At 39.4% G+C, this 26,661-nt stretch overlaps 1 protein-coding gene across 1 annotated transcript; it reads right to left on the reverse strand.

Annotated features, from left to right (window-relative positions):
• Positions 1-14,385: 14,385 nt before the first annotated feature.
• On the reverse strand, positions 14,386-15,976 carry LOC145630918 (uncharacterized). Its single transcript, XM_081683039.1, has 3 exons — positions 15,772-15,976; positions 15,607-15,657; positions 14,386-14,687 (listed from the first exon to the last, which is right to left on the reverse strand). Exons 1-3 carry the CDS (start codon positions 15,935-15,937, stop codon positions 14,551-14,553), a joined length of 354 nt encoding a protein of 117 aa, XP_081539165.1. The 5' UTR covers positions 15,938-15,976; the 3' UTR covers positions 14,386-14,550.
• Positions 15,977-26,661: the final 10,685 nt, after the last annotated feature.

Consider the following 26,661-nt stretch of genomic DNA (forward strand, 5'->3'; position numbering starts at 1 on the left):
AGAACATAGGTTAGCTGTAATGAATGCCTTGGACAAAATAGGGATAGATTCTGACACCACTCCTGAGGGGTTGGCTAACTTCCTCACGAGTGATCTACCTAGTCCCATCAATTTGATCACCTTTTCTGACAAGGATTTACCTCTAGAAGGTGAAAATCACTATAAAGCATTAAACCTCACAGTAGTTTGCAAGAGAATGAATGTCCCTATGACTCTTGTAGACAATGGATCAACCATCAACGTCTGTCCACTTAGAACTGCGAGGATGCTAGGAATAAGGGATGAAGATTTAACTCCGTCAACACAAGGAATAAAGGCCTACGACAACACTCGTCGTCAAGCTCTTGGTAAAATTACCATGAATGTAACGGCGGGAGCAATAGAACATGATACTACTTTCCAAGTAGTAGACATTAAAGCTTCATTCAATCTACTGTTGGGACGCCCTTGGCTTCATGACCTAAAGGTCGTCCCCTCATCTCTCCACCAACAAGTAAAAGCCATAGTTGAGGGAATTCCTATCACCATCGATGCTTCACCTATGAGAATCAAGTCCATAGAAAATCCCATGATTAATGTGGAGCACGATGAGGATGATGAAGATTTATGGGGCTTTAACGAAGAGGTCTCCTCAATCCAGGAGGATGAAAGGACCCCTCTCTGCCATGACCCCCATTCTAACATGATTGTAAATGCTATTATGAAGAAACAAGGACATTATCCTAGGATGACCCTAGGAAAGAATAAAGGAATAGCAAAACCGCTAGAGTCACCTGGCCTCCCTAAGTTAGATACTTTTGGACTTGGTTTCGAACCGACTCGGAAAGATCTTAAGCGAGCCCAGGAAAAATCAAAGGCACGTAAGGACGCTCGCATTCAAAAGAAAGCAATCCCAATGGATCGGTACCCTCTCACACTTAATGGTCAATTCATAGAAGAAGGAGAGGACTATCCATGCCATGAATTTCCCGAGCCATTTGTTGTAAACGGCATAAGGTAACCGGGATTTGAAATTTTCTTGGATTGTTATTTCACAGATGAAATCCCAACTCCTGTCCATAAAGAGAAATCACCCCCATGCTTTGACTTTAACGTGATGGGATTATTATTTGGGCGAGAAAAGGATGAGCCAACTTACAAAGAGGATAACTCCTCGCTCATTAAAACAGTCCTACAAAGCGAAAGCTTCGATCCCTCGAAGCTAATTACTCCAGCTGAAGGATCACTACAAGGGTGGCGCAAGACCGTCAAGGTGATTACTCCAAGTGGAAGGAAGATATCTATCACGACAGAGCAAGGACCAATGTTTGAAGAGTCGTCTGAGTCAGAGCCAGAGTCAGAGTCAGAGTCTCTCCCTATAGATTTATCTAGGTCTTTAGTAGTAGCACCTTCCCCTTCTATCTCTTCTCCTAGAATAGTTAGTGATCAAGTCCCTGAGGACATATCACTCTTTGATGTAATGATCTCAGAATACAATAATATTTCTTCTTCTCCTTACTCCTGGTGTTCTTCTCTAACCCAAGATGATGAACATTGCTTAACTAACAATAAAAAGACAAAGAAATTATAAAAGCAATGGAAACACTTGAAAAAAAAAACACCGATAATTGAAGAAACTGATACGGTTGATATCTCAAATGATTCAACCAATAAAAGAGAAGTTAAAATCGGACTAACACTTAATGAACAGGAAAGAACCGATTTAATTAACTTACTTAAAGAATTTATTGATGTATTTGCTTGGTCATACGAAGATATGCCAGGCATTAATAGAGAAATAGCTCAACACACTATACCACTAATTCCGGGAATGAAACCTGTAAAACAAAAGTTACGTCGAATGAAACCCGAAGTAGCACTTAAAATAAAAGAAGAGGTCCAAAAACAAATAATTGCAGGCTTCATCAAGGTATCCAAATACCCTGGATGGGTCGCCAACGTCGTCCCAGTTTCGAAAAAAGATGGAAGGGTAAGAATGTGTGTCGACTATCGAGATTTAAATAAGGCAAGTCCAAAGGACGACTTCCCTTTACCACACATCGATATTCTGGAAGATAACACGGCAAATCACGCACTCCTCTCGTTCATGGACGGGTGCGCAGGTTACAATCAGATTCTCATGGCAGAAGAAGACATGGAGAAAACAACTTTCATAACACCATGGGGCACTTACTGCTACACGGTAATGTCATTCGGGTTAAAAAACGCGGGTGCTACTTACCAACGTGCAGCAACTGCCTTACTCCATGATATGATGCATAAAGAAGTCGAAGTATATGTCGACGACATGATTGTAAAATCAAAAGACCGTCCAGGCCATCAAGTAGCCATAAGAAAATTTTTCGAAAGGCTAAGAAAATACAATATGAGGTTGAACCCATCTAAGTGTGCTTTTGGAGTCACCTCAGGCAAGCTTTTGGGTTATGTCATAAGCTCTAGAGGAATAGAGATAGACCCAACAAAAATCAAAGCAATCATGTCAATGCCACTGCCCAAAACCTAGAAACAGATTCGAGGATTTATTGGCCGGTTACAATACATAAGTAGGTTCATATCAAAATTGACGACGATATGTGAACCAATCTTTAAGAAGCTTAAGAAGAATGTACCAGTAATATGGGATGAGGAGTGTCAAAAAGCCTTTGAAAAGATCAAAGCCTAGCTCGCAAATCCTCCCGTATTAGCACTAGCACTTCCCGGAATACCTCTTAGGTTGTACTTAAAAGTTACCAAAGAGACAAATGGGAGCTATGCTAGCACAAGAAGTAGAAGGCAAAGAAAACGTAATCTACTATCTAAGCAAGAAAATGCTCGAATATGAAGCACGTTATACACCACCTGAGAAGTTGTGCCTCGCCTTGGTGTGGGCCACAACCAAGCTAAGACATTACATGCTAGTACATACCGTCTTTGTAGTCTCCCGATTAGATCCACTAAAGTATCTATTCGAGAAATCTACACTCAATGGACGCATATCGAGATGGATAGTCAATTTAGCCCAGTTTGATGTAAGGTTTATGCCGCAAAAAGCTATCAAAGGATCTGTGGTGTCAGACTTTCTAGCGGATTTTCCAATAGAAGACTCGACGCCAATACAAGACAATGAATTTCCAGATGACAACTTGATGGTTACTGAAGATTATACTTGGACCTTATACTTCAACGGAGCCTCAAACCAAAAGGGATGTGGCGTTGGAGTATTACTAGTATCACCTAAAGAAGAGTATGTTCCAATCACCATAAAGCTTGACTTCGACGTTACCAACAACGCTACTAAATACGAAGCATGCGTGGTAGGCCTTGAAACAGCTTTGGCATTGGGAGTAAAAAAGTTACGAATATTCGGAGACTCTTCACTAATCATCAATCAAATATCCAAAAGGTGGAAAGTAAGGAGCGAAAGTATAGCCCCTTACCAAACCTATCTGGAAACTCTCACTAATCAGTTAGAGAAGGTAGAATATACATATCTACCTAGAGAAGATAATCAATTTGCTGATGCCTTGGCAAGACTAGCCTCGATGGTTAGGATTCCCACGGAAATCGAGAAAATGCCTCTAATTATAGAAAAAAGGCACAAACCAGCATACATCCAGGCTATAAAAGATGATGAAGTAGTCCAAGACGAAGAAGAAGAAGAAGAAGAAGAAGAAGAAGAAGAAGAAGAAGAAGAAGAAGAAGAACCGTGGTACACGGATATACTCAATTATGTCACCAAAGGAGAATACCCTCCCCATGCTGACAAAAGAGCAAAACGAGCTTTAAGACTCTTGGCTTCCCAATATGTACTCATAGACAACGAGCTACATAAAAGGGTACCTAAGGGTCGAGCTCTCTTATGTGTAGGGAAAAAGGACGCACAAAGAGCAATGAGGATAGTCCACGAAGGAATTTGTGGCACTCACATAAATGGAAAAATGTTAGTCCAAAAGATAATGCGAGAAGGATATTATTGGACTACAATGAATAGGGATTGCCATCAATACGTAAAAAGATGCCCTAAATGTCAAATCTATGCCAATTTACAACATATTCCTCCATCCTTGCTCTACACCTGCACGTCATCATGGCCATTCTCTACATGGGGAATTGACATCATTGGCAAAATCACTTCCCCAGGAACAGGAGGCCACGAATATATCCTAGTAGCAATTGATTACTTCACAAAGTGGGTCGAAGCGCAATCATACGCTAAACTCACTGCAAACATGTAGCACTCTTTATCGAGAGAAATATTATTTGTCGATACGGAGTCCCACATGAAATGATAAGTAACAATGGAACTCACTTTCAAGCCGAATGTGAAGAATTGTTACAAAAATATGGCATTCAACATCATCATTCTTCCCCTTATAGACCTCAAGCAAATGGAGCAGTCGAGGCAGCTAATAAAAAATGACGGAAAATTATAAGGATTGGCCTGACAAACTTCACTTCGCATTGTCGGGTTACCGCACGTCAATTCGCACATCAACAGGAAATACGCCATTTTCCTTGGTAAATGGAATGGATGCCGTACAACCTGTCGAACTAGAGATTCCGTCTCTACGCATTGCACTAGAGAGCAAACTCGATGAAGTTGAATGGACTAGGGCAAGATATGAAGAGCTAATTCTACTCGATGAAAAACGACTAGAAGCTCTACATCACACTCAGTGTTACCAAACTCGTATGGCTAGGCATTTTAATAAGAAGGTCAAGACAAGAAACATCAAAGTAGGAGACTTGGTGTTAAAAGCATTAAGGAAAAATGTTTTAGATCCAAGGGGAAAATTTAGACCTAACTGGTCTGGACCCTACATTGTCAAAACAATCCTGTCAGGAGGTGCAGCAAAATTAACTGATATGGATGGCAATGAATTCTCGAATATGACAAATCTTGACCAACTTAAGAAATACTACCCATAATTACTTGAGTAGGACACTCAAGATATCTACGTTTGGCCTGATTCCTTAAGAAAGGATACGTAGGCAACCCTTGACGGGTGCAGCCACTTTATTTTTCAAAAATCTCGCATCCCAGAATTAATAAAACATTCGACAGAAGATCGACGAAATATCGGCGTCACGGAAAACGTTCCAGCACAAGCCGTTGAACGTTAGCGCCAGCCGACGGCACCGTCACCTAACGCCAGACTGCCGCAGCCGGCGCCAGTCTCGAAATCGTGGCGCCAATTAACAGTTAAAATTCTGGGAATATTTCGGTGTTTTTTTTTTCGAAAAATTTTCGACTTCCGTACTCGAAAAATTTCTGGAAAATTAATTTTTTTTGGTATTCATTGCTTTAATAAAATAAATTTAAAGTAAATAATTTAATTAAAAAGATGAAATTTCATTAATAAAATAAATTACATTATTGATGGAATTTAAATAATGCTTAACTAAATTAACTTTAAATAAAAAAAAATAAACTAAGTCTAATAATTGGAAATTAAGCAATGCTCTTAATCTTCCTTCTCTTTCTTAGCCCTTTTCTAATTTTTGTCTGCTTCCTCCTCACCATCCATAACCTTAGTTAGTAAGAATCCTTTAGAGGACCTACATTCATTTTTGGAGTAGATAGTTTCCCCTTCAGCTAGGACTCCATGCTTCTTTTCTACCCAAGCTTTATTTTCTGTGGTGTCAGCTTTCCTTTTTCCCTTATCTTTTGCAGTACTCTTCTTCCTAGGCATTGTAGGTGTTTTGAAATCAATTCTTTCACCTAAGCGTTCCTTAACAGGAATCACTTTGTCACCTAGATGACTCTTCACATCAGTTTTACTCTGATTTTCTTCATGTCCTTTGAAGGTTTCTTCAGAAGCCACCTTTTCACATCATTGGGTAAGGAAGGAGGAACCTTTTGGGTGATTACTTCCCATAAAGGTCTAGCGCTCCAATAAGCATCAAACTTGTCCACTTCCTGGGAGACAGGGAACTCGTAGGGACGGCGAAGATCTCCGGAAGGAATAGTCGGAAGTAGGCCGTATTGTCTTTTTACCCTGCAGGGATAATAAAAAGTCATACGGGACAAGCTTGGAAGACAGCAAAAAGGTTGCTTGTTGACACCAACCATCCTCTCTATTTTCGACCAAGGGATGATCCACTTGATGGCAAAATTGCAGGATTCGAAGACCCTCTTCCATTCATGGCGCCCCATCTTAGAGAAGTGTTTCTTCCTCCTCGCGAAGCAATTTGGAGTGTACTTCTCAATGTTGTCTGGAGGGCTAATTAATTCCAGTCTTTCCATTAGCCACATCTGTAAAAAAAAAATTGCAATGCGAATAAATTATTATTACTATACAAAAATATATTTTTGATTTCTGTAATTAAAAATATTATTTTTCTACCTGTAATAAAATTGGAGAGCCCCGAAAAGGTGCTTTTGGATTCCTCTTTAATTCATCAAGACTAATCATAGTCTCTCCAACTATTAAAGGCATTGGATTTCTCCCTGATTCAATTTGTTCTAATACAGTGGTTATAATTGATTGACCCTCATTATTTTTACCACTAGTAAGAAAAAATTGATTAAGCATATAAAACAAGAAAGCCCTTCTTCTATAAACATGAAAAGATTCGGAGTAAGGTCTAACAAAATAATGGCGAGCAAATTCTTTTAAATTAACTATGTTACCATCTACTATTTTTGATAGATCTCTGTCTTTTAAATTGAAAAAGCATTCAAAATCCTTATAATAATATGCATCTATTCTAGGGATTACTACAAGATCTATTGCAGGGAAACCTAAAATAGCACCAAATTCTTCCGGCAAAGGGCTAATTTCATCATACCCTATTCTAAAGCAATGAGTATCTACATCCCAATATTCTAGAGCAGTATGAATAAAATCTGAGTCAAGATCTACCCCTTTGATACCATAAATACCCCCCAAGTGAAACACATCTAATTCTTTTCTTTCTTTGGCATTAAGTGACCGGCACCATTCATGGGTGTAGTTGGTGAAAGTCTTGGTGACTAGAGACATGATGTTATTTTTTCTAAAAGCTAAGAAATATTTTATTTGCTGAAATTATGAAGAGAATAGGCTGGGCAGGGGGCTATTTATGCACAAAATCGGAGCAGTTTTAATCTGGAAAGGATTCGGAGTCAGTGCTCTTTAGCGCCAGACGCCAACTCTTGGCGCCTGGCGCCAAACGCTAAGTGTAGCGCTTAGCGCTACACCAAAATGCGTGGTGCCAGCTGGCGCTAATTTGCCTCATCGTACGCGCTTTCTGCAAAACCGCGTTTTCGAATTAATTCGAGTCTGCTAACGACTTTACGGTTTCCTTATCTTTTTCTAATATAGTTATTATATTAATTATATTATTTTTGGACTTTATTTAGACTAATTTCCAAGTTTTTTTATAAATCCAATATTTTATTTGACTTTTCCTTTTTTTCATTTTTTCTTTTTTAGGGGAGAAAGTCGGATACCCTCCATCAATAACAAAAATGACGGAATTTTTACGCAAAATTATTTGTCACATTTCCTTGCACACACAAACATGCACATAATAATAATAATAATAATAATAATAATAATAATAATAATAAATGAAAAAAAAACATGATAAATAAAATAAACTCATAATAGTATGTATATACAAATATGTCTAAAAATGAGTCTAACTAAAAGGCAAAGTTCTATACAAAGTCAAAATAAATAATAAAAAAGCACAGGAACAAACTACGGCGCCGGGGAACGTAAACCCATCATCGCATAAAACTCCGCTGTACTAGGAGTAACCTCTCCACCAGCTCCGGCTCCTGCTCCAGCATCAGCTCCAGTCTCCGCGGGAGAAGGAAAGCTCTACGGAGGCCGTCCACCCAAGATCAACTTGAGGCTGAGGCTGCGGAGGCCGCTGCGATGACGAGCCAACCTCGTACATCCCACCACCTCTAAGAGCTGAGGTAGCCTCTCCTTGGCCTAACGGCGCAGCATGTGCACCCTCAGAAGAAGAACCCGAGCCCTCAACCACCTCGGTACGGGCATTCTCAGAACGACCACCCCGACCTCCCAAAGTAGTGCGGCAACGTCTCGAGCTAGATCTCGCCGGATCCCTCCACACCTCAGGCCTCGTGCGGGTACGAGAAGGAATGGGCTGACCCTGCAAAAGAAATTAAAATCAGAAACAGGTAAAATAGAAGTGGTAATGCAAAACATAAGAAGAAAAACTACCTCCTTAACGGCGTTGTCCTAATGGCAGGTAGCCACATTCCTCATCCGGACAAGCTGGCTCCGAAAGGCATCTATGCATCGTGCCATCGCTGAAACCACCTTGCGTGAGAACTGTCAAAGAAATAAGTCAGTAAACATACATGGACAAAATCATCTCCTCAATTGGCCCATATGTCCCCTGATAATGGATATACGGGGTGGCACGAACTCAGCAGCATCGTCCTGACAAGGCAAAACAAAATCAGTAAAGCATTACTTGGGGGCTTCTTAATGAAAGATAAAAGCTAAAATCGTACCGCCACATCCTCAACAAGTACAGGAACTGGAGCTAACAACGACAGTAGCTCCTCCCCATAGCATCGCCCAGGGATCGTGTAAGATCGACAAGGGGTACCAGCTCCCTCTGACATGCTCACCAACCTCGTGGCGTTAAACATGTGACGTGGTGGAGGAGCAGGAACGACAAAGGTATCGGAGGAATGCTGAATAGCAACCCTCTCTCCAAGATATGCAGTCGCTCCATAGGTCCCCAAGAAATAGCGAGGCTCAGCAGAACACTGCGCGACTAACCCAGGGACTGCTAAGTCAACCCACGGTCGGTACAACACCTCAGGCTCCTGCAAAGAGCGTCAATCAGGCAAGAATCTATCTAAGGCATCACAAAATGTCAAATAGGAAAAGAATCATACCGAGATGATCCAATCTCGGACATATGCAGTGGACATCCCCACACGGCGGCTGCCCCAGGAAGCGCTAACTGGAAGCCTGCGCAGCGATGGTCTCGCCGGCACAGCTGAGGGGAAGTACTCGTAGAACCAGATCTACAAGAAGCTAAAGTTATCAGTAAATGCTAACTAAAATGTAGAGCTAAACTTTATAGGGAATAAGGTTTACCTCTACGACCCTCCAAAATCCGGACAAAGCAACATTTGACCCAAAGGACCGATGTCTACACGAGTCCCGCAGCGCTCGAATGAAATCAGCATAGGCTAGGCTGGCCCAGTCATAAGTCCCGATCCGGTGTAGATCGCGGACGACAGGAAGGTAGTAAAGCAGCGCCCTACTACCCTTGTCAGGGGAGAACGTCCCTGACAGCAAGATGAGTGCAAAGATGCGCACCCGCTGCTCTCGGGTAGTCGCACCATCGTCAAGAGCCGCTGCTAGAGTCGAGCGGCGAATCCCCCTAGCGCTGAACTGAGTCGACTCTACCTCAGCTCAAGCCCGAATAGCAATCGAACCCAACAACTCCTCGACCTCGGGGGAATAGACATCAATCCCGCTGTCGAACGGCAGTGGAACGGAGCTAAACTCTAGTCCTGTGATGAGACTGAAGTCGGTAGGAGTGACCATCATCTCACCCTAGGGAAAGTGGAAAGTGTTGGTGGTGTCCCAAAAGAACTCCACCAGAGCACGAACTACATGGTGACCCCCGCTGGAGGCAACCATTGCCTCGGAGGTCTCGAACAGCGCAATAAGACCGAAAGACTCCCATAGAAGTCTCGTCTAATCATCCATGGCAATGTACATCTTGTATAGATCGGCCAAGCTGTCGCAGCCGGAACCATGACAACGCGTCCTCCCAACTGTGATGCCCCGTCTCACCCTCTCAGGAATGTGATGGATGAGGGAAAAGTACAACGCCCGCTCATCCCACTCAGGGATTCGACCAGCGAAGTGGACGGCTCGGCATCGTCCTCCACGGGCTCATGCTCCCGTCGAACGTCTCGGGACCGTGAACCGGAACCTCGCTGTCTAGCCATGCTACATTGTGCAGAATTATCATAAATTAAGGTTCTATAGTATCTAAGGTTCGCCTAGCCGCATGATACTATGTTCGCAAAAACCGAGTACGTAGTACTAAAACAGAGCACAAATTCAAATTGAGCATAACGGTATTTTTCAAGCAATCAAACAATTTCTTGCAATACTATTGTAATTATTGTGACAAATTTGACAAGAATTGCTAGCAAAAACATTAAGAACAAGCCACATTGTATTCCCGACCTTAAGAGGTCCAACAATGGCAATTTGTTCATTTCTTCACCAAATTAAGTCAAACAAGTCTCAAATTACTCCCAAGGCAATATATAAACATAATCAAGCAATTTCATGGCATAAAATTTGACAAACAAAGAGAATTGAGCATTCTAAGTTTCGAATTTTCAAGAAATTCGGGAATAAACACATGCAAAATTTATTAAAACCGGTGTGAGTTGGAAGAAAACTTACATAGATAGGGAAAATGGATGAAATGATCTTTGATTTGCAACAAATTTGAGCGAATTTGGTTGAGAAACGAGCAAGAACGAGTGAATTCGTGTTCTGGAAATTTTCGAGCAAAAAACGCGACGAGCAGCAGCGAAATTGAAGAAGAGAAGGGTATTTAAGGAAAACCCGACTCTAGCGCCAAGCGTCAGACCTTGGCGTCAGCATATAGGCTTTAGCGCCTGGCGCTAGCTCTAGCGTCTGGCGCTACAGCCAGTTAAGTGACGCTGACATTATTTTAGCGGCGCCAGAACGTTCAGCCACTCAGTACGGTTGTTCTAACCTTTTGCAATATGTTTAAGGTTCCTTGGTACGCCAGTTAGCCCCTCTAAGCAATTTGACACGATTTTTAGTAATCGGCTTGATTACACAAAGTGATCGACCTGATGAAAGATCGTCTCACTTAGCTTAAAGCGCCTAAGCATTGGCTCATCGCAAAAGGCACCGACATACTGGTTCATTCGCAAAAGGCACCGACATATTGGTTCATTCAGCAAAAAAGGCACCGACATACAGGTTCAAGCAGCAAAAGCGCCGACGTACAGGCGTAGCGGAAGCAAAGTTCAAGCAAACTTTTAAAGATCGACAAGCGGAGATCTTCGGTAATTTCCTTTGGAAAATTATCGTAACAAATGAGGATAGCTTCAAGCGAGGATATCTTCGGCAGTGTTCCCTAGATTGTGGAAGGTTGTCAAAAAACAACCGAAGGTGATTTCAAGCGAAGTTTTCTTCCATCATGTTCCTTTAGACGTGGAAGATGGTCACAAAGCGGAAGAGGATCCTTTCAAGCGAAGCAATCTTCGATATTGGAGGCAGTTACAAGCGTAGCAGTTTTCAAGCGGGATGGCATTCTCTTGGCAGGAGGTCATCGAAACAATAAAGCGGCATCACATCGGTTACTTTCAGAGACGTGTGCTCGACGGTGCAAGATACGCGTTTCTTAACTCTTTTATCTGTTAAACTAACGCTAGTTTGCAGGTATCGGCGTTGCAAGAGTGATTTAGGATCGCAGAACGTTCTAAATCATTCTCCGTCCCTATTGCTACTTTGACTTTTGTTTTCGAAACTAGCGTTTCTCCAAACTCAGTCAAAGTGGGGGCTTCTGTAGACACCCATTTGTGTCTCCCCAAAACCAAACCCAGTGATGAGTACCTTTCGCGTCGAATCATAATCAAATGAAGTGAAAGTGTGGAAAGTTTAGTGTTGCGGAAAGTATTAATTTCTTTTCTCTTCTCTTTGTTTTTGAAAACCTATTTTAAGAAAACAGCCAATCCATTTTGGTTGGTCCATGATATTGTTCCAACAGTAGTGTAGTTGGATAGGGTTTGAAAAGAGCTTTCCAACGACATATTATAAGCCCAATTCCGATGAATATTGAGGAAGTTATGGCCAAATTACCAAACTGGGCCTAGTTTGAGCCTTATATGCGGCCCAATGATCTAGAGGAGGGCCTAATATGGATTTATCATTCCTAATGCAATTAGGAATGGTTTTAGTTTTCTAGATTCTTATAGAAGGTTCTTTTCATTCCTAATTCAATTAGCATTGATAAATTGACTTTTGCTGATTCTTCTAGAAGGTTCTTTTCATCCCAAATCTTTTTTTCAATTATTTAATTTAATTGTTTTTATTATTATTTTCCTTGAAGTTACTAACGTGTGTATTTTGTTATTAGAAAGAGATACGAGGTATCCAAGTAAGTGCTTTAATTGATTTATTGATATTATGATTTAGAAATCATGTCTAGGTTGTTATTATGATTCCTAGTGTCATGTTAGGGCGTTTTGATCTTCCTATTATCATGTTTAGGGTAAAGAATAAGTTTCTTAAATCAAGTATGATTAAAAGTATGATGCTTCCTATTTTCTTTCCTAATATTCATGTTAGTATTATGTTAGGGTTATAAAGCTTTGATTTTTATATGCTTAGTGACATGCAAGGGTTTGTTATTAATCTTGTTAGTATCATGCCTAGAATCTTGCTATTATTATGCTTTAACATGATTCATGATTATTTTTATAATTATTGTTATTTTAATTATGATTATTGTAATGTTGCTTGATATATTTATTGTTATTGTTTGATCACGCCTTTATGCATGTTTAAAGGGAATTAGTACTTGTAATCACGCTTAATAAGATAATTAATAATGTTGTTTAGGGTTAATTTGATTATAATTCAAGTGATCGCCAATAATAGTTTATTTGTGCATTTAAATTCAACCAACATAGATAAACAGGTTTAGGTTAAACCTATTGATTGTATGTTAGTCAGAAAGCGCGCATGAATACGATCTGAATAAAGTAGAGGCCTATTATTAGGGCAGGTTCAATCTCTTTTAGGTTTGATTTGTACCTTCATCCCTGAACCCTATTTGGTTCAAGACCTTATGGAGTTGACGATCTCTTGGATCGTTAAGTGGTGTAACCTTCACCTCGTGAACGGTTTACAAGTTCCTAAAAAACTTGTTGGTGACTCTTTTTGCTCTATCTTCTTTCCCTTTGGACGCCACCGTACTTTAGTGTATGATCACAGTGGGGTTCAAGCTAGGGATTAACGCTTGAAATATTCCCTACATTACCCTAAATTAGTTGGAGGTGGAAGAAGCTAAGGGGAGGAGAGATTGAGGACGACCCTCGCTGGTGGAGGTAGCAGCGGTGGTGCGCACTAGTGAAGGCAGCGCGGCGGTGGAGGCGGTGCGCGCTGGTGGAGGGAACAACTGCTGTTTTCGAACAATGCTGGTGGAGGCCGGTGAAAGAGAAGGGCAGGGTAGGGGAGAATTAAGAGCGGTGGTTTTCGACAATGTTGGTGGCTGGTGAAGGTGGCGGCTGTGGTGGAGGGAAAAAGGGGGAGGGTTCGTTTCTCTGATGAAACAGTGAAGGAACTCGGGGAAGCTAGGGAAATGAAAGAGAAAGAGATGAAGGAGAAGGTAAGGGCACATTTTTTTTTTGAAATGGCACCGGTTCAAACCGGTGGCCTTTACATTTTTTCCACTGGTTCACATTGAACCGGTGCCATATGTCAAGCCCGATTTAAAGCTGCTTCATTCTTAGCCTTTTTTCCACCGGTTTGCCTTGAACCGGTGGCAATATAGGGGTGCCCTTTGCTTTTTTTCTACTAGTGTATTATGGTTAAATTGCTTCCAATATTAATGTTTATTCTATTTTTATTTTTGATCACCATATTGCATGTTAAAGGGAATATGTAATTGAAAATCACGACTAATAAGATAATTTGGACAACGAGTTTAGGTTCCTTTTTAATCTTGTTGTTAATTCAAGTGATCACAATATTTTAGAATTATATGTTGCATTAATATTCAACCAATTTAGCTTAATAATAGTTTGGAGCAAATTGAATATTTTGTTTGTATGCATTTGAGATCACAGGAATCACTTTTCACTATAAGAATCAAGTAGAGGCCAATACGGGAGAATGTGACTCCATGACTCACTTCGTACCATCATCCCCGATCCTCCTTTCGTGGTTTCGAACCATATGGAGTTAGTAATCTCATGGATTATGAATGGGGTGTAACCTTCACAAGTCAATCGTTGTTGCCTTCGTTGTCTCTTATTCGTGGTTGCCTTTTATGATCCGTGAACGGTTTACAAGTCCCTTAAAAACTTGTTGGCGGCTCCCTATACTAGTGGAAAAAAGCTTATCCGTAAAGGGCAAAAACAGCCCATCCGTAACGGGCAACGACCGTTACGTATGCGGCCGTTACAGATAGCAATAGCTATTTGTAACGGGAACCCAAATGTCCGGTACGAATAACGGGGCTATTTGTAACGGGCATCCAATTGTCTGTTACGAATAACCCCATTATTTGTAACGGAACATGTTTTGCCTGTTACGAATACCTACTTATTTGTAACGGACCTAAAATTTGCCCGTTACAAATAGTGTGTGATCTAATTAAAAAAAAATCCAGCAAATGCTGGATTGCTTTGCACTGTTTTATTTATTAATGAGAGATATTTATATTTTATACAAATATAGTATATAATTAATATACAATCAACTAATAACTAAAACTTAAAAGAACCACTAAAGAAAATCTCATTGTAACAATAATAAAACAAGTTTAATACTAGTATAAGAGTTAAATGATGATCCTCTAAATCTAATCTTCTTCTTCATCCTCGTGCACATCAATATTGAAGTACCTCAACTCGTACACATTACGGTCCTTGTTAGAAGCAATGACACGAAGCCAATCCCTAACATTGTGCTTCTTAAAGTATTTCTTTGTCAAAAATACTTCAAGTACATGAAAATTAAAAAAGAAAATTCTGCTTAACCATAAGAAAATTCATACAATTCACTAATCCATAAGAGAATAATCACACAATTATAAGTCATTTTCAATCATAGAATTTCAATACTCAAACACAAGCAGTACACCGTAATAAACTGAATTTAGCTCATTATTATCAGCTCCATTTTTATAAATAAAATGCTAAATTCCTCAATTCCTGCTTCAAATATAATCCTATATAAGTCCCACTCCGAAGATTATCTAAGATTCAACAATTACACATAACAATTTATGCTCCTACGAACACCCAATACACACAACAATAAACAATGAGTAGCCAATTCAAATACCCAACTTTTAAAGGCAGAAAATACAAATTTGAAGAAAACCCAGAACAAAAAATGCCTTTTATAACTCAAAAATCAATAAAAGGTGCAAACCTATATGAAGAACATAAACAATTACCAGAAAGAGCAAGGCTAAGGATGGTATCAATATCAAGGTCAGCAGCCTCTTTAGAGTTGAATAAAACAGAGGGTCGAGTAATAAAAAGAAAACAAACAAATTAACACATCGGGAGGAGGATGGTTCTACTGTTTGTTCAGTCTTCCACATTATTCATCAAAATATTTCAAGACACACCATGAAAACACAGTGACAAATCGAGATATAATAAAATATGTAGCTGACATACACCCCAAATCAAATAACAATCAATCATGAGTAAACAAATAAACCTCAAAGAATTAATTCCTTTTACACATTTTGAATTAACAATACTTGCTAAAACCCCATAAAAACATTCAATCCTTTCCACCCAAAAACATCAAAATTAGCTTCAACTTAGCAAATCAGGGTAAATCAAACTCCAACAACCCAAAGGTGAAGAAACCGAGGAAAGTACAAAAGTTTGAAAAAAACCATCATATTTGATTCCAACAAGCACCTCAGATTCCTCCCCAGCTGTCACAACTGCAAAAAAAACAAACCCGTTTCATATTAGGTCAACAGTCCCAAAAATAAACACAATGCAGACATTACGAAGCTGAAATTCAAACAATTAAGACCAGACATCACTAAGCGTACTTTCTGACTCAACCAACTCGTAAAAACTTTGAATCACATTAAAAACAAGCTTTGCTGGATCTGGTGACAACTGAAGAGAATCAGAAATCTCATCATGCATATTATATATTTCCATGTAGTGTAGCTTAATCAGGTAAGATCTCAGGCCATTTGTGTCCATATTCATGCACAACGATTGAACCTCACAGCACGCCACTAGCTTAGGTTCTCTAGTCTTCGCAAGTAAAGAACTTGTAAGCTCTATGCAAGTGTTGAAAGAACAGCAGTAAGAATTTAAAACTATACAACATTCGCCAAAAAAGAAAGATATTAATGTGCTAGTTGGAAGGCCAATGGAAGTGATGATAAAGTAACAATAAGTGCAGAATGTTCTACTAAAGTCACACACACACAATCCAGCAAAGCCATACTAAATCAGCAAGATTATCAACAAATGAGACACACACAGTCACACACACACACAATGCTCAATGTTTTAACGATAGAGCAGTTTAGATCAAGAACAAGATTTTTACTCAAACCACACAATTTGAAATTCATAAGTCACCAATACCTCAAAATCTGATGTGTATAAGCAGTATACAATCGGAACAAATAAACTAATGAAATTTTTTGACATGAACATGATTCAATGTATAAACAAATCAGGCAAGTTAGGCACTGAAACACATACAGAGACCAGGAAATTCAATCAATACTAGAAATATTGTTACTACAATAGTGCAATGTAGGGAGTGTGCTGGGCAAACCCCAGGACACAGTTTGATTTGAGTAGATCAACATGTAAAACGTAATTTTAAATGGGGTCATAAAAAATGCTAGATTGATAGGTTTAAACTTCAAGGTTAATCAACAAAATAGCGAAGAAATGACAAAAAAGCGAACAAACTTCAAGTTTAATCAACAAAATAGCGAACAAACTTCAAGTTTAATCAACAAAATGGCGAACAAACTTCAAGTTCAAGTTTAATTTAAAATGGGGTCATGAATGCAATAAATGACAAGGCATCTCAAGGCACTGGGCACCCCCTTGCTCCAGAAACTACGAGAGTGTGAGTTGGAAGGGCATTTTTCACAAATAAAGGGATTGGTTGGATAGCAATCGAGTACATCTTTTATTCGCCACATAAATGAGAGTTGAGTGTGTGAGCACTAGTCTTGAATTCTATATGCTCATGTGGTTTTCTCTACTTGACAATTGTTGGGGAGGAAGGGTGATTAGATGAATGAGATTGATTAACATTGAAGCATGTTCATTAGATTTATCTTGAATCGTTTGTGCTTGATTTTGTTTATTGGGATGAGGCATGTTTTATATGTTCATTGATGAGCTCTTTGCTTAGGGACAAGCAAAGGTTTGGCTTGGGGGAGTTTGATATGTCCAATTTATATAGTGTTTTACCCTCGTCCCATGGTCATAATTAGTAGTGTTTTTGGCTCTTTAAGGCCACTTTTACTGTGTTTTCTATAGTGTTTTTGTAGTTTTGCTTGAGTTTTGTAGGAAATTGCACACTGGGAGCGTTTTCCGGGTTTTTCACAAAGCAACTACGAGCATTAGGAGGACACGACCATCCTTGAAGCCTAGGACCGGTGAGAGCCGGTGATTAAGGGCTCGGTATGTGATACCGGGGCAATTGGATCAAGTAATCAAGACCCGATGAGAAAATCCGGATTAGGCCGAGGAATCGAGCCCAATCGAAATCCAAGCCTCGAAGAAGAAGTCGGGCCCGATCGAGCAAGCATACGCCCGATCGGGCGGGCGCGCGCAAAGCAGCATCAAGGAAGAAGCTGCGCCTGATCGAGTGAGCGTAGGCTCGATCGGGCGCAGCACAACAGCAAGGGCGTAGTAAAAAAGGCAAGCCCGATCGGGCGCGTGTTTTTCTAAGGACTTGATTAGTTTTCGTTTAAGGATTTGTTTTAGGGATGTTTAAGTACGATTTTTGTACGTAATTTTTTATTACCTTCTCTTTTAGATTTTCACTCTCTACTTAGAAAATTTTCTCTCTCTTAAACTCTCTCAACATTGTTCTTAATTATATTCATTAATCTAGATTTCTTTTGGTAACAATTTCTTCTCTTTTTATTTTAGTTATTTTATTTAATTCTTTCATTATGTCTTGATTTATTGATTTGATTAGTTTAGATTTAATTATGCTTGAGTAGTTTTATTTCTAGGGTTTATGGGGATCTAATAAATAATATGAAGGGGTAAATTTGTGATTGTTGATTATCAATACTTGATTAATTTCCTATTGATTGATTTAATGCTATGCAATTAGGTTTGGCCAGATTTAATTGTATGAGTTTAGCAATATTAATTCGAGATTCGATAGATGAGAATTGATGTTTAGGCTTAGTTTCAATAGGCGGATTTATTTATAAATGGTTAAGTCGAGATTCGACAGATGAGATTTAATACCGGTAAATTAACTTTGTGATTGTAATACGTAGCGAAAGCCCTTTATAATCTGATTAATTGATGCTTGATGACTGCTTATTATGATTTGCCCTAGAATATTGTTTATTGATTTATACCCCTTTTTATTCCTTTCCTACTCTTACTTCTAGTATTTAGTTACCTTTTTACAATAAAATGTTACTCGATAATTTAGATTGCATTTAATTAATTAGGAGTAAATTGACTTGTTTCCCTGTGGTTCGACCCTTCTTCCCTATCTATATAGTTAGTGGATTTAGGTTTATTTTTTATTGGGTGAATACGACTTGAGCCTATCAAAATTTGGCGCCGTTGTCGGGGAAACAGTTTTATTTTTATTTTCTGATTTTTTTTTTTTTTTTTTTTGCAGTCTAGATTATCCCCTCTTGTCTCAGAGAACGTTAGTTCTTTGAGGAAGTTCTCATATTTGTCTTTTAGTTCCTTGTTTATGTCTAGGTGTTCCAGATCAGGTTACATTCCATTCAATCTTGAGATCGAGCGCTCGTTTCATAGGCAAAGGAAAATTTATAGGCAAATTTTGGCAGGTTCTGAGGAGGACAACAATCGAAGAGACCCTCCCTCTGATTCTAGTGATGCAGAAATTTCCTTCAGATTCAGAATTAGAGATGACAGCGCAAAAGAAACTTAGTGACTACTCGCAGCCGAAGCTCACAGATTTCCCGCACCTTACTCCCACTCCGGCTCTAGATGGAGTTCAATTTGAGATCAAGCCCCAATTTATCACTATGATAGAGAGGAAGCAATTCAGTGGAGCTAAGGGTGAAGATCCTAATCTTCACATTGCAAAATTCTGCCAGTACTGCAACACCATTAGACAAGTCGGGATCACGCAGAACCAAATCAAGGAGATTCTTTTTCCTTTTTCATTATGTGGCAAAGCTAAATTATGGTTTAATGGTTTGAATAGAACTGCACTTGGTATTACCGACTGGGAAACTCTTGCTTTGAATTTCTATAATAAATATTATCCTGCAGAGAGAACAGCGGTATGAAGGAGTGTAATTCAGAATTTCGCTCAAGAGGCCGATTAAACGCTATATGAGGCTTGGGAGAGGTTCAAGGATCTACAGAGAGAATGCCCCCACCACAATCTAGCACAATGGCAATTGATCCAAGCCTTCTACAATGGACTTGGAAATTCTTCTAGATCAGTTCTAGATTCTGCAGCTAGTGGGAGATTCATGAATTTAAATGTGGACGATGCAGGACAGGTTATCGAAGACATGGCAATACACAATTCCCAATACGGGAATCCGAGAGGGTTTGCAAATAAAGGAAAACATAATGTCGATTCCGTATCCTTTTTGCAAGCTCAATTAACGTCTATTTGCCAAAAATTAGATAATCTTACTGCTACTCCTAACTCTGTAGCTAATGTTTCTGCTGTTGCTAACCATGAAGCTTTTTGTGAAAATTGTGGAATTGTAGGGCATTGGGAGCAAGATTGTAGGAGTTCCATGGAACAAGTTAATGCCTTCCAAACCTAAAGGCAGAATAACCCATATTCCAACTCTTTTAATCCTGGCTACCTGAACCATCCATATCTTTCATACCGGAGCACCAATGTACAAAATCCTCCACCTCCACAACAAACACAACAACAACCTCCACCACAGCAAAAATATTACCATCCAAATTCTAACCAGAAAAGCCAAGCATTACCCTCACCATCTTCCGACCCTGCCATGACAGAAATTAGAGCAATTCTTACTAATATGCAAAATCATATGGAGAGTAGGGATGCGCAAATTGATTCTATTTTAGCCCACAATAAAATCATGGATAATCAAATTGCACAACTTTCTCTACCCTACAATCCCGCCAGCAGGGAACTATACCATCACAACCTATCCATCCTACATATCATGCCATTGCAATCACTCTAAGGAGTGGTTCACATTATGATGCACCTCCTATGCCGAAGGAAGATGGACCAGTTCCTGATCTAGATTCCTCTATACCAAATGCTAATCCTGCTAACCCTGCAGAGCTACAAACATATACTAACCTTAATAATGTTTCTGTGCAGGGTAAATCTCAGGATAAGGGAGGAGATGTGCAGAGCCCAGTTATCAAACTACTGTTCCCTAATAGACAATTGAAGAGTAAGTTTGATAAACAATTTGGTAAGTTCTTAGAGGTTGTGAAAAACCTGCAGGTAACAGTTCCTTTCACTGATTTAATCACTCAGGTTCCTGCATATGCTAAATTTATGAAAGACATTCTGACTAGGAAAAGGGCCTTTAATGAAGTAGAAATTATAGCTTTCACAGAGGAGTGTAGCGCCTTATTGCAAAATAAATCCCCTCCTAAATTAAAGGATCCCGGTAGTTTTTCTATCCCTTGTCATATAGGGAATGTTTTTATTGATAAATCTTTGTGTGATTTGGGTGCCAGTGCCAGTGTTATGCCATCATCTGTCTGTGCTAAACTTAATATGGGAGAATTAAAAGTTACTAATATAACTTTGCAAATGGCAGATCGTTCTGTAAAATACCCCTAGGTATTTTAGAGGATGTCCTTGTCAGAGTTGGTAAATTTTTTATTCCTGTTGATTTTGTTGTTTTAGACATGGCAGAGGATACACAAATACCCATTATATTAGGTAGGCCTTTTCTCCATACTGCAGGAGCCATTATTGATGTGAAAAATGGTAAACTAACCCTTTCTGTCGGTGATGATAATGTTACTTTTAATCTAGGGAAAGTTTTGAAAGGGCCTATGCTAGAGGAGAATTGTTGTTATATTGACATAATTGATATAATGGACGATATTTGTGATGATAGCTTGCCACAAGTTCTTGCAAGGGATCCCCTGGAGGAAATTCTTTGTGGGAATTTATCTACAGACAATGCAAGCGTTTGGGGTAATGAGGTACAAGATATTGAAAGAGCTCTTTCCTTAAAAGAGTTAGACCCCAAGGAAACAATGAAGGTAGTAAATTTAGTTCAGGAATCAAAACCTGCAGAGGTCAAGAAATCTGAACTAAAACCTCTCCCTTCTCATTTGAAATATATTTTTCTGGATGAACAGGAACTATACCCCGTGATCATCAGTACTGCACTTATTGACCTACAAACTTCCCAACTTCTAAGGGTTCTTCAAACCCATAAAAAAGCTATTGGGTATAGTATTGATGATCTCAAGGGTATTAGCCCTGACTTTTGTATGCACAGGATACATCTAGAGGATAACTATAAGCCCTGCATTCAACCCCAAATAAGATTGAATCCTAACATGCAGGAAGTAGTCAAGAAGGAGGTTATGAAATTACTTGATGCAGGTATTATCTATCCGATTTCTGACTCCAAGTGGGTAAGTCCTGTGCAGGTAGTGCCAAAAAAGGTGGGATGACTGTGATCACTAATGAAAAAAATGAATTAATTCCCACTAGAACTGTAACAGGGTGGCGTATGTGTATTGATTATCGTAGACTGAATCTCGCCACTAAAAAGGACCACTTCCCCCTCCCCTTTATAGATCAAATGCTTGAGAGGTTAGCTAACCATAAGTTCTTTTGCTATTTGGATGGGTATTCGGGATTTTTCCAAATTCCGATTAACCCTAAAGATCAGGAAAAGACAACCTTTACATGCCCTTATGACACTTTTGCATATCGTAGAATGCCCTTCGGTTTATGTAATGCTCCCGCTACCTTTCAACGTTGTATGATGAGCATATTTTCTGATTTCATAGAGTCTATTATGGAAGTCTTTATGGATGATTTTAGCGTGTATGGTTCTTCATTTGATTCATGTCTAATTAATCTCGCTAAAATTTTAAAACGATGTGAAGAATGCAACTTAGTTCTAAACTGGGAGAAGTGTAACTTTATGGTGACGGAGGGAGTAGTTCTAGGTCACATTGTATCTGATAAGGGCATACAAGTAGACAAAGCTAAGATCTCAGTGATTGAGCAATTACCTCCCCCAGTTAATGTTAAGGGAGTTAGAAGTTTCTTGGGTCATGCGGGGTTTTATCGTTGCTTTATCAAAGATTTTTCAAAAATTGTTAAACCACTGACTCAACTTTTGCTCAAGGATGCTCCTTTTATTTTTACTGACGAGTGTCTTGAAGCTTTTAACAGGATTAAGCAGGCTTTGATATTGGCACCCATCATATGTGCTCTCGATTGGAATCTTCCTTTCGAGATCATGTGTGAGGCAAGTGACTTTGCGCTAGGAGCCGTGCTCGGACAAAGAAAGGACAAGGTTTGACATGCTATTTATTATGCAAGCAAAACTTTGGATGAAGCCCAAGTCAACTATGCTACTACGGTGAAGGAGTTTCTTGCTGTTATATATGCTTTAGAAAAATTTAGATCATATCTTGTTGGTTCTAAAGTCATTGTTTTTACTGACCATGCAACGTTGAAGTACTTGATAACTAAGGCGGAATCAAAGCCAAGGCTACTCCGATGAGTTCTTTTGCTCCAAGATTTTAACATCGAAATAAAAGATAAAAAGGGATCGAAGCGGAGAACGTAGTGGTAGACCACTTGTCACGTATTAGGTATGATGAGGGTAAGGATTCTCTTCCTATAGATGATTCTTTCCATGATGATAATCTATATGCAGTTGTAGAGCAACACCCATGGTATGCCGACTTTGCTAATTATTTAGTGGGTGGTACTCTACCTCCTGACTTGTCCTACCAAGAAAAAAAGAAATTCCTTTCTGATGTTAAACATTATTTTTGGGATGATCCTTTTTTGTTTCGTGAGTGTGCAGATGGATTATTTCGCAGGTGTGTTCCCGAATGGGAAGTCCATGGTGTGCTTACTAATTGCCACACCTCACCATATGGAGGACATCATGGCCCCACTAAAACGGTGGCCAAGATTAATGAGTCGGGTTTTTATTGGCCTACAATGTTTAAGGATGCTAACACTTTTGTGCAGGCTTGTGACTCTTGCCAGAGGACTGGCAACATCTCGTGGCAGCATGAGATGCCTCAAACCGGAATTTTAGAAGTTGAAATTTTTTATGTTTGGGGTGTTTATTACATGGGATCGTTCCCTTCTTCAAAAGGGAACCGCTATATACTTGTCGCCGTCGACTATGTATCCAAGTGGGTTGAGGCCATCGCTACTCATACTAATGATGCCAAGGTGGTCCATAAACTTTTCAAGAAGACCATCTTTCCACGATTTAGCGTGCCTAGAGCAATAATCAGTGACGGAGGATCTCACTTTCATGAGCGGAAGTTAGACACCCTCTTAAAAAAGTATGGTGTCTATCATAGGACAGGTTTAGCCTACCACCCCCAAACTAGTGGCCAAGTTGAAGTTTCTAACCGTGAGATCAAGGCCATTCTAGAGAAGGTGGTAGCAAAGTCAAGGAAAGATTGGAGCAATAAGTTGGATGACACCCTTTGGGCGTACAGAACTGCATTCAAGACCCCTATAGGTACTACTCCATATAGACTCGTGTACGGTAAAGCATGTCATCTCCCGGTGGAATTAGAATATAAGGCATATTGGGCTATTAAGGAGCTCAATTTGGATGCCAAATTAGCCGGAGAAAAGAGGTTACTTCAACTTAACAAACTCAATGAGTTTAAGTTGATGGCCTATGATAGTGCTCGTGTCTACAAGGAGAAGACAAAGAGATGGAACGACAAGATGATCCTTCCGAGAGAATTCAAAGAGGGTGATAAAGTGTTGATGTTCAACTCTCAACTTAAACTATTCCCAGGAAAGTTGAGGTTAAGGTGGTCGGGTCCTTTTATTGTAAAAAGGGCCAATAAATTCGGTTCCGTGGAGGTTTTCGATGAACATGGTAACGAGTTCAAGTTTAATGGCCAAAGACTCAAGCTATATCATGAGGGGGCTACGATTGGTGCAGTTGAATTACTTCATCTAAGCTGTTCCGATTCATTTTGAGCTTCAATGTGGTAAGAGGGTCGTGCGGGACATAGATAAACCAGCGCTTTGCGGGAGGCAACCCGTACTTCTTGCTTTCTAAACTAATTTTCGTTATTTTTATTTTTTTTCTTTTTGTTAGAGAGGTGAGGAGAGTGAAATTTTACCTTTCGTGAGTGTTTTGTAAAAGTTTTATATCACAAAGTACAGAGTTTTCAAGAGAAAAAGGCGAAGAAAAGAGAAGCTCCAGATTGGGTACGGGCCCGATCGGGCGAGGCTCGCCCGATCGGGCGCGCACCTAAGGGTCAAAATCGAGCATGATTTTGCCCGATCGGGCAAGGAGTCCTGATCGGGCGCGAAATATGAATTTTATCGGAGCATATAATCGCCCGATCGGGCGAGGCACGCCCGATCGGGTGCGCAAGTACGGAAGAAAAACATGGGTAATTTCGCCCGATCGGGCGGAATTTTCGAGAAATCGAGTGCCACAAAGGAAATATCGGGCAAAGCTAGCCCGATCGGGCGAGCATTTTTGGCGATTTCGAGCTTCGAGTTTGCGCCCGATCGGGCGGAGGTCGCCTGATCGGGCGCGCACTTCACATTCCAGAACAAACTTATATCGCACGATCGGGCGCGCCTAAAATCCGGAGGATTAATTCCTCCTTCTCCCCTTTTTCTTTTCTTTTTTCTTTCTTACTTCTTCTTCCTTTTTCACACTTTCTCTCTCTAAAACCTCCATTTTCAAACCTTCAACCTCACTTTCTTTCCAAGATCTTCTCAAATTCATCCATCAAAACCTTAAAATTTTTACATATTCTTAATCCTCACACCTTCCTCTACAATTTCCACCCACTTTCTCTCATAATTTCCTAAAACCCTTAGAGAGAGAAAGCTTCAATACCTGTAGGGAATATTCTCAAGCGTTAACCCCTAGCTTGAACCCCACTGTGATCACACACTAAAGTACGGTGGCGTCCAAAAGGGAAGAAGATAGAGCAAAAGAGTCGCCAACAAGTTTTAGGAACTTGTAAACCGTTCACAGGGTGAAGGTTACACCCCTTAACGATCCAAGAGATCGTCAACTCCATAAGGTCTAGGACCAAATAAGGGTTCGGGGATGAAGGTACAAATCCAACCTAAAAGAGATTGAACCTGCCCTAATAATAGGTCTCTACTTTATTCAGATCGTATTCATGTGCGCTTTCTGACTAACATGCAACCAATAGATTAACCCTAAATCTGTTTATCTATGTTGGTTGAATATTAATGCACAAATAAATCTATTATTGGCGATCACTTGAATTATAATCATATTAACCCTAAACAAGATTATTAATTATCTTATTAAGCGTGATTACAAATATCAATTCCCTTTAAACATGCATTAAAAGGCGCGATCAAGCAATAACAATAAATATAATCATCAAGCAACATAATAAATAATAAATAATAATTATAATCATCATCAAGATAATAATAATCATAAAAATAATAATCATAATAATAATAATAATATTCATAATCATCATAAATCATAATAATTATAATCATAATCATGTTCATGTTAATATTAAAGCATAATAACAATAGCAAGATCCTAGGAATGATATAACAAGATTAATAACAAACCCTAGCATGTCACTAAGCAATAAAAATCAAATCTTTAACCCTAACATGATACTAACAATCATAAATATTAGGAAGAACATAGGAAGCATCGTAACAATCATATTTAATATTAAATTTACCCTAGACGTGATACTAGGAATATCATAATAACAATATAAACGTGATCTCTACATCATAACATCAATAAAAACATTAAAGTACTTACTTTGATGCCTCGTACCTCTTTCTTTCACGTCTAGGGCGAAGGCAACTTCAAATATGGCTAGGTGTTTCTAGATCTTGTGAATGCGGAATTTTGTATTGAAAAAGCTAGTTTAAAGAGAGAGAAATGGTGAATGATTAAGGAGATCTTGATGAGAATTAACGAATGATTAAAGAGAATGAGAGAGAATTGACAACTGGTTGTAGGTGAATGAAAACGGAGTTTTTACGACGTTATTTATAGAGAAAATCAGCCAAAAGATAGAATTAACATAATAGAGTATTGGCGCAACAAAAACAGAGCTGGCGCCAGGCGCCAATGCCTGGCGTTTGGCGCTAACATTGTTTTTGACGCGCTTTCTCAAATCAGATAAGTTTTGCCATACAGGAGGATAAAATCGTATCTTTTTCTCAAAAATGTTCTTTGATTTTAAATAAAACTCTGAAAAGTCAACAAAAGTCAATTTATCAATGCTAATTGAATTAGGAATGAAAAGAACCTTCTAGAAGAATCTAGAAGACTAAAACCATTCCTAATTACATTAGGAATGATAAATCATATTAGGCCCTCCCCTAGATCATTGGGTCGTATATAAAGCTCAAACCGGGTCCAGTTTAGTAAATTGGCCATAACTTCCTCAATATTCATCGGAATTGGGCTTATAATATATCATTGGAAAGCTCTTGTCAATCCCCATCCAACTACACTACTATTGGACCCATATCATGGACCAACCAA

Source organism: Chenopodium album, chromosome 5 (genome assembly GCF_948465745.1).
Source record: "Chenopodium album chromosome 5, dcCheAlbu1.1, whole genome shotgun sequence".
In the NCBI taxonomy this organism is placed as follows: Eukaryota; Viridiplantae; Streptophyta; class Magnoliopsida; order Caryophyllales; family Amaranthaceae; genus Chenopodium; species Chenopodium album.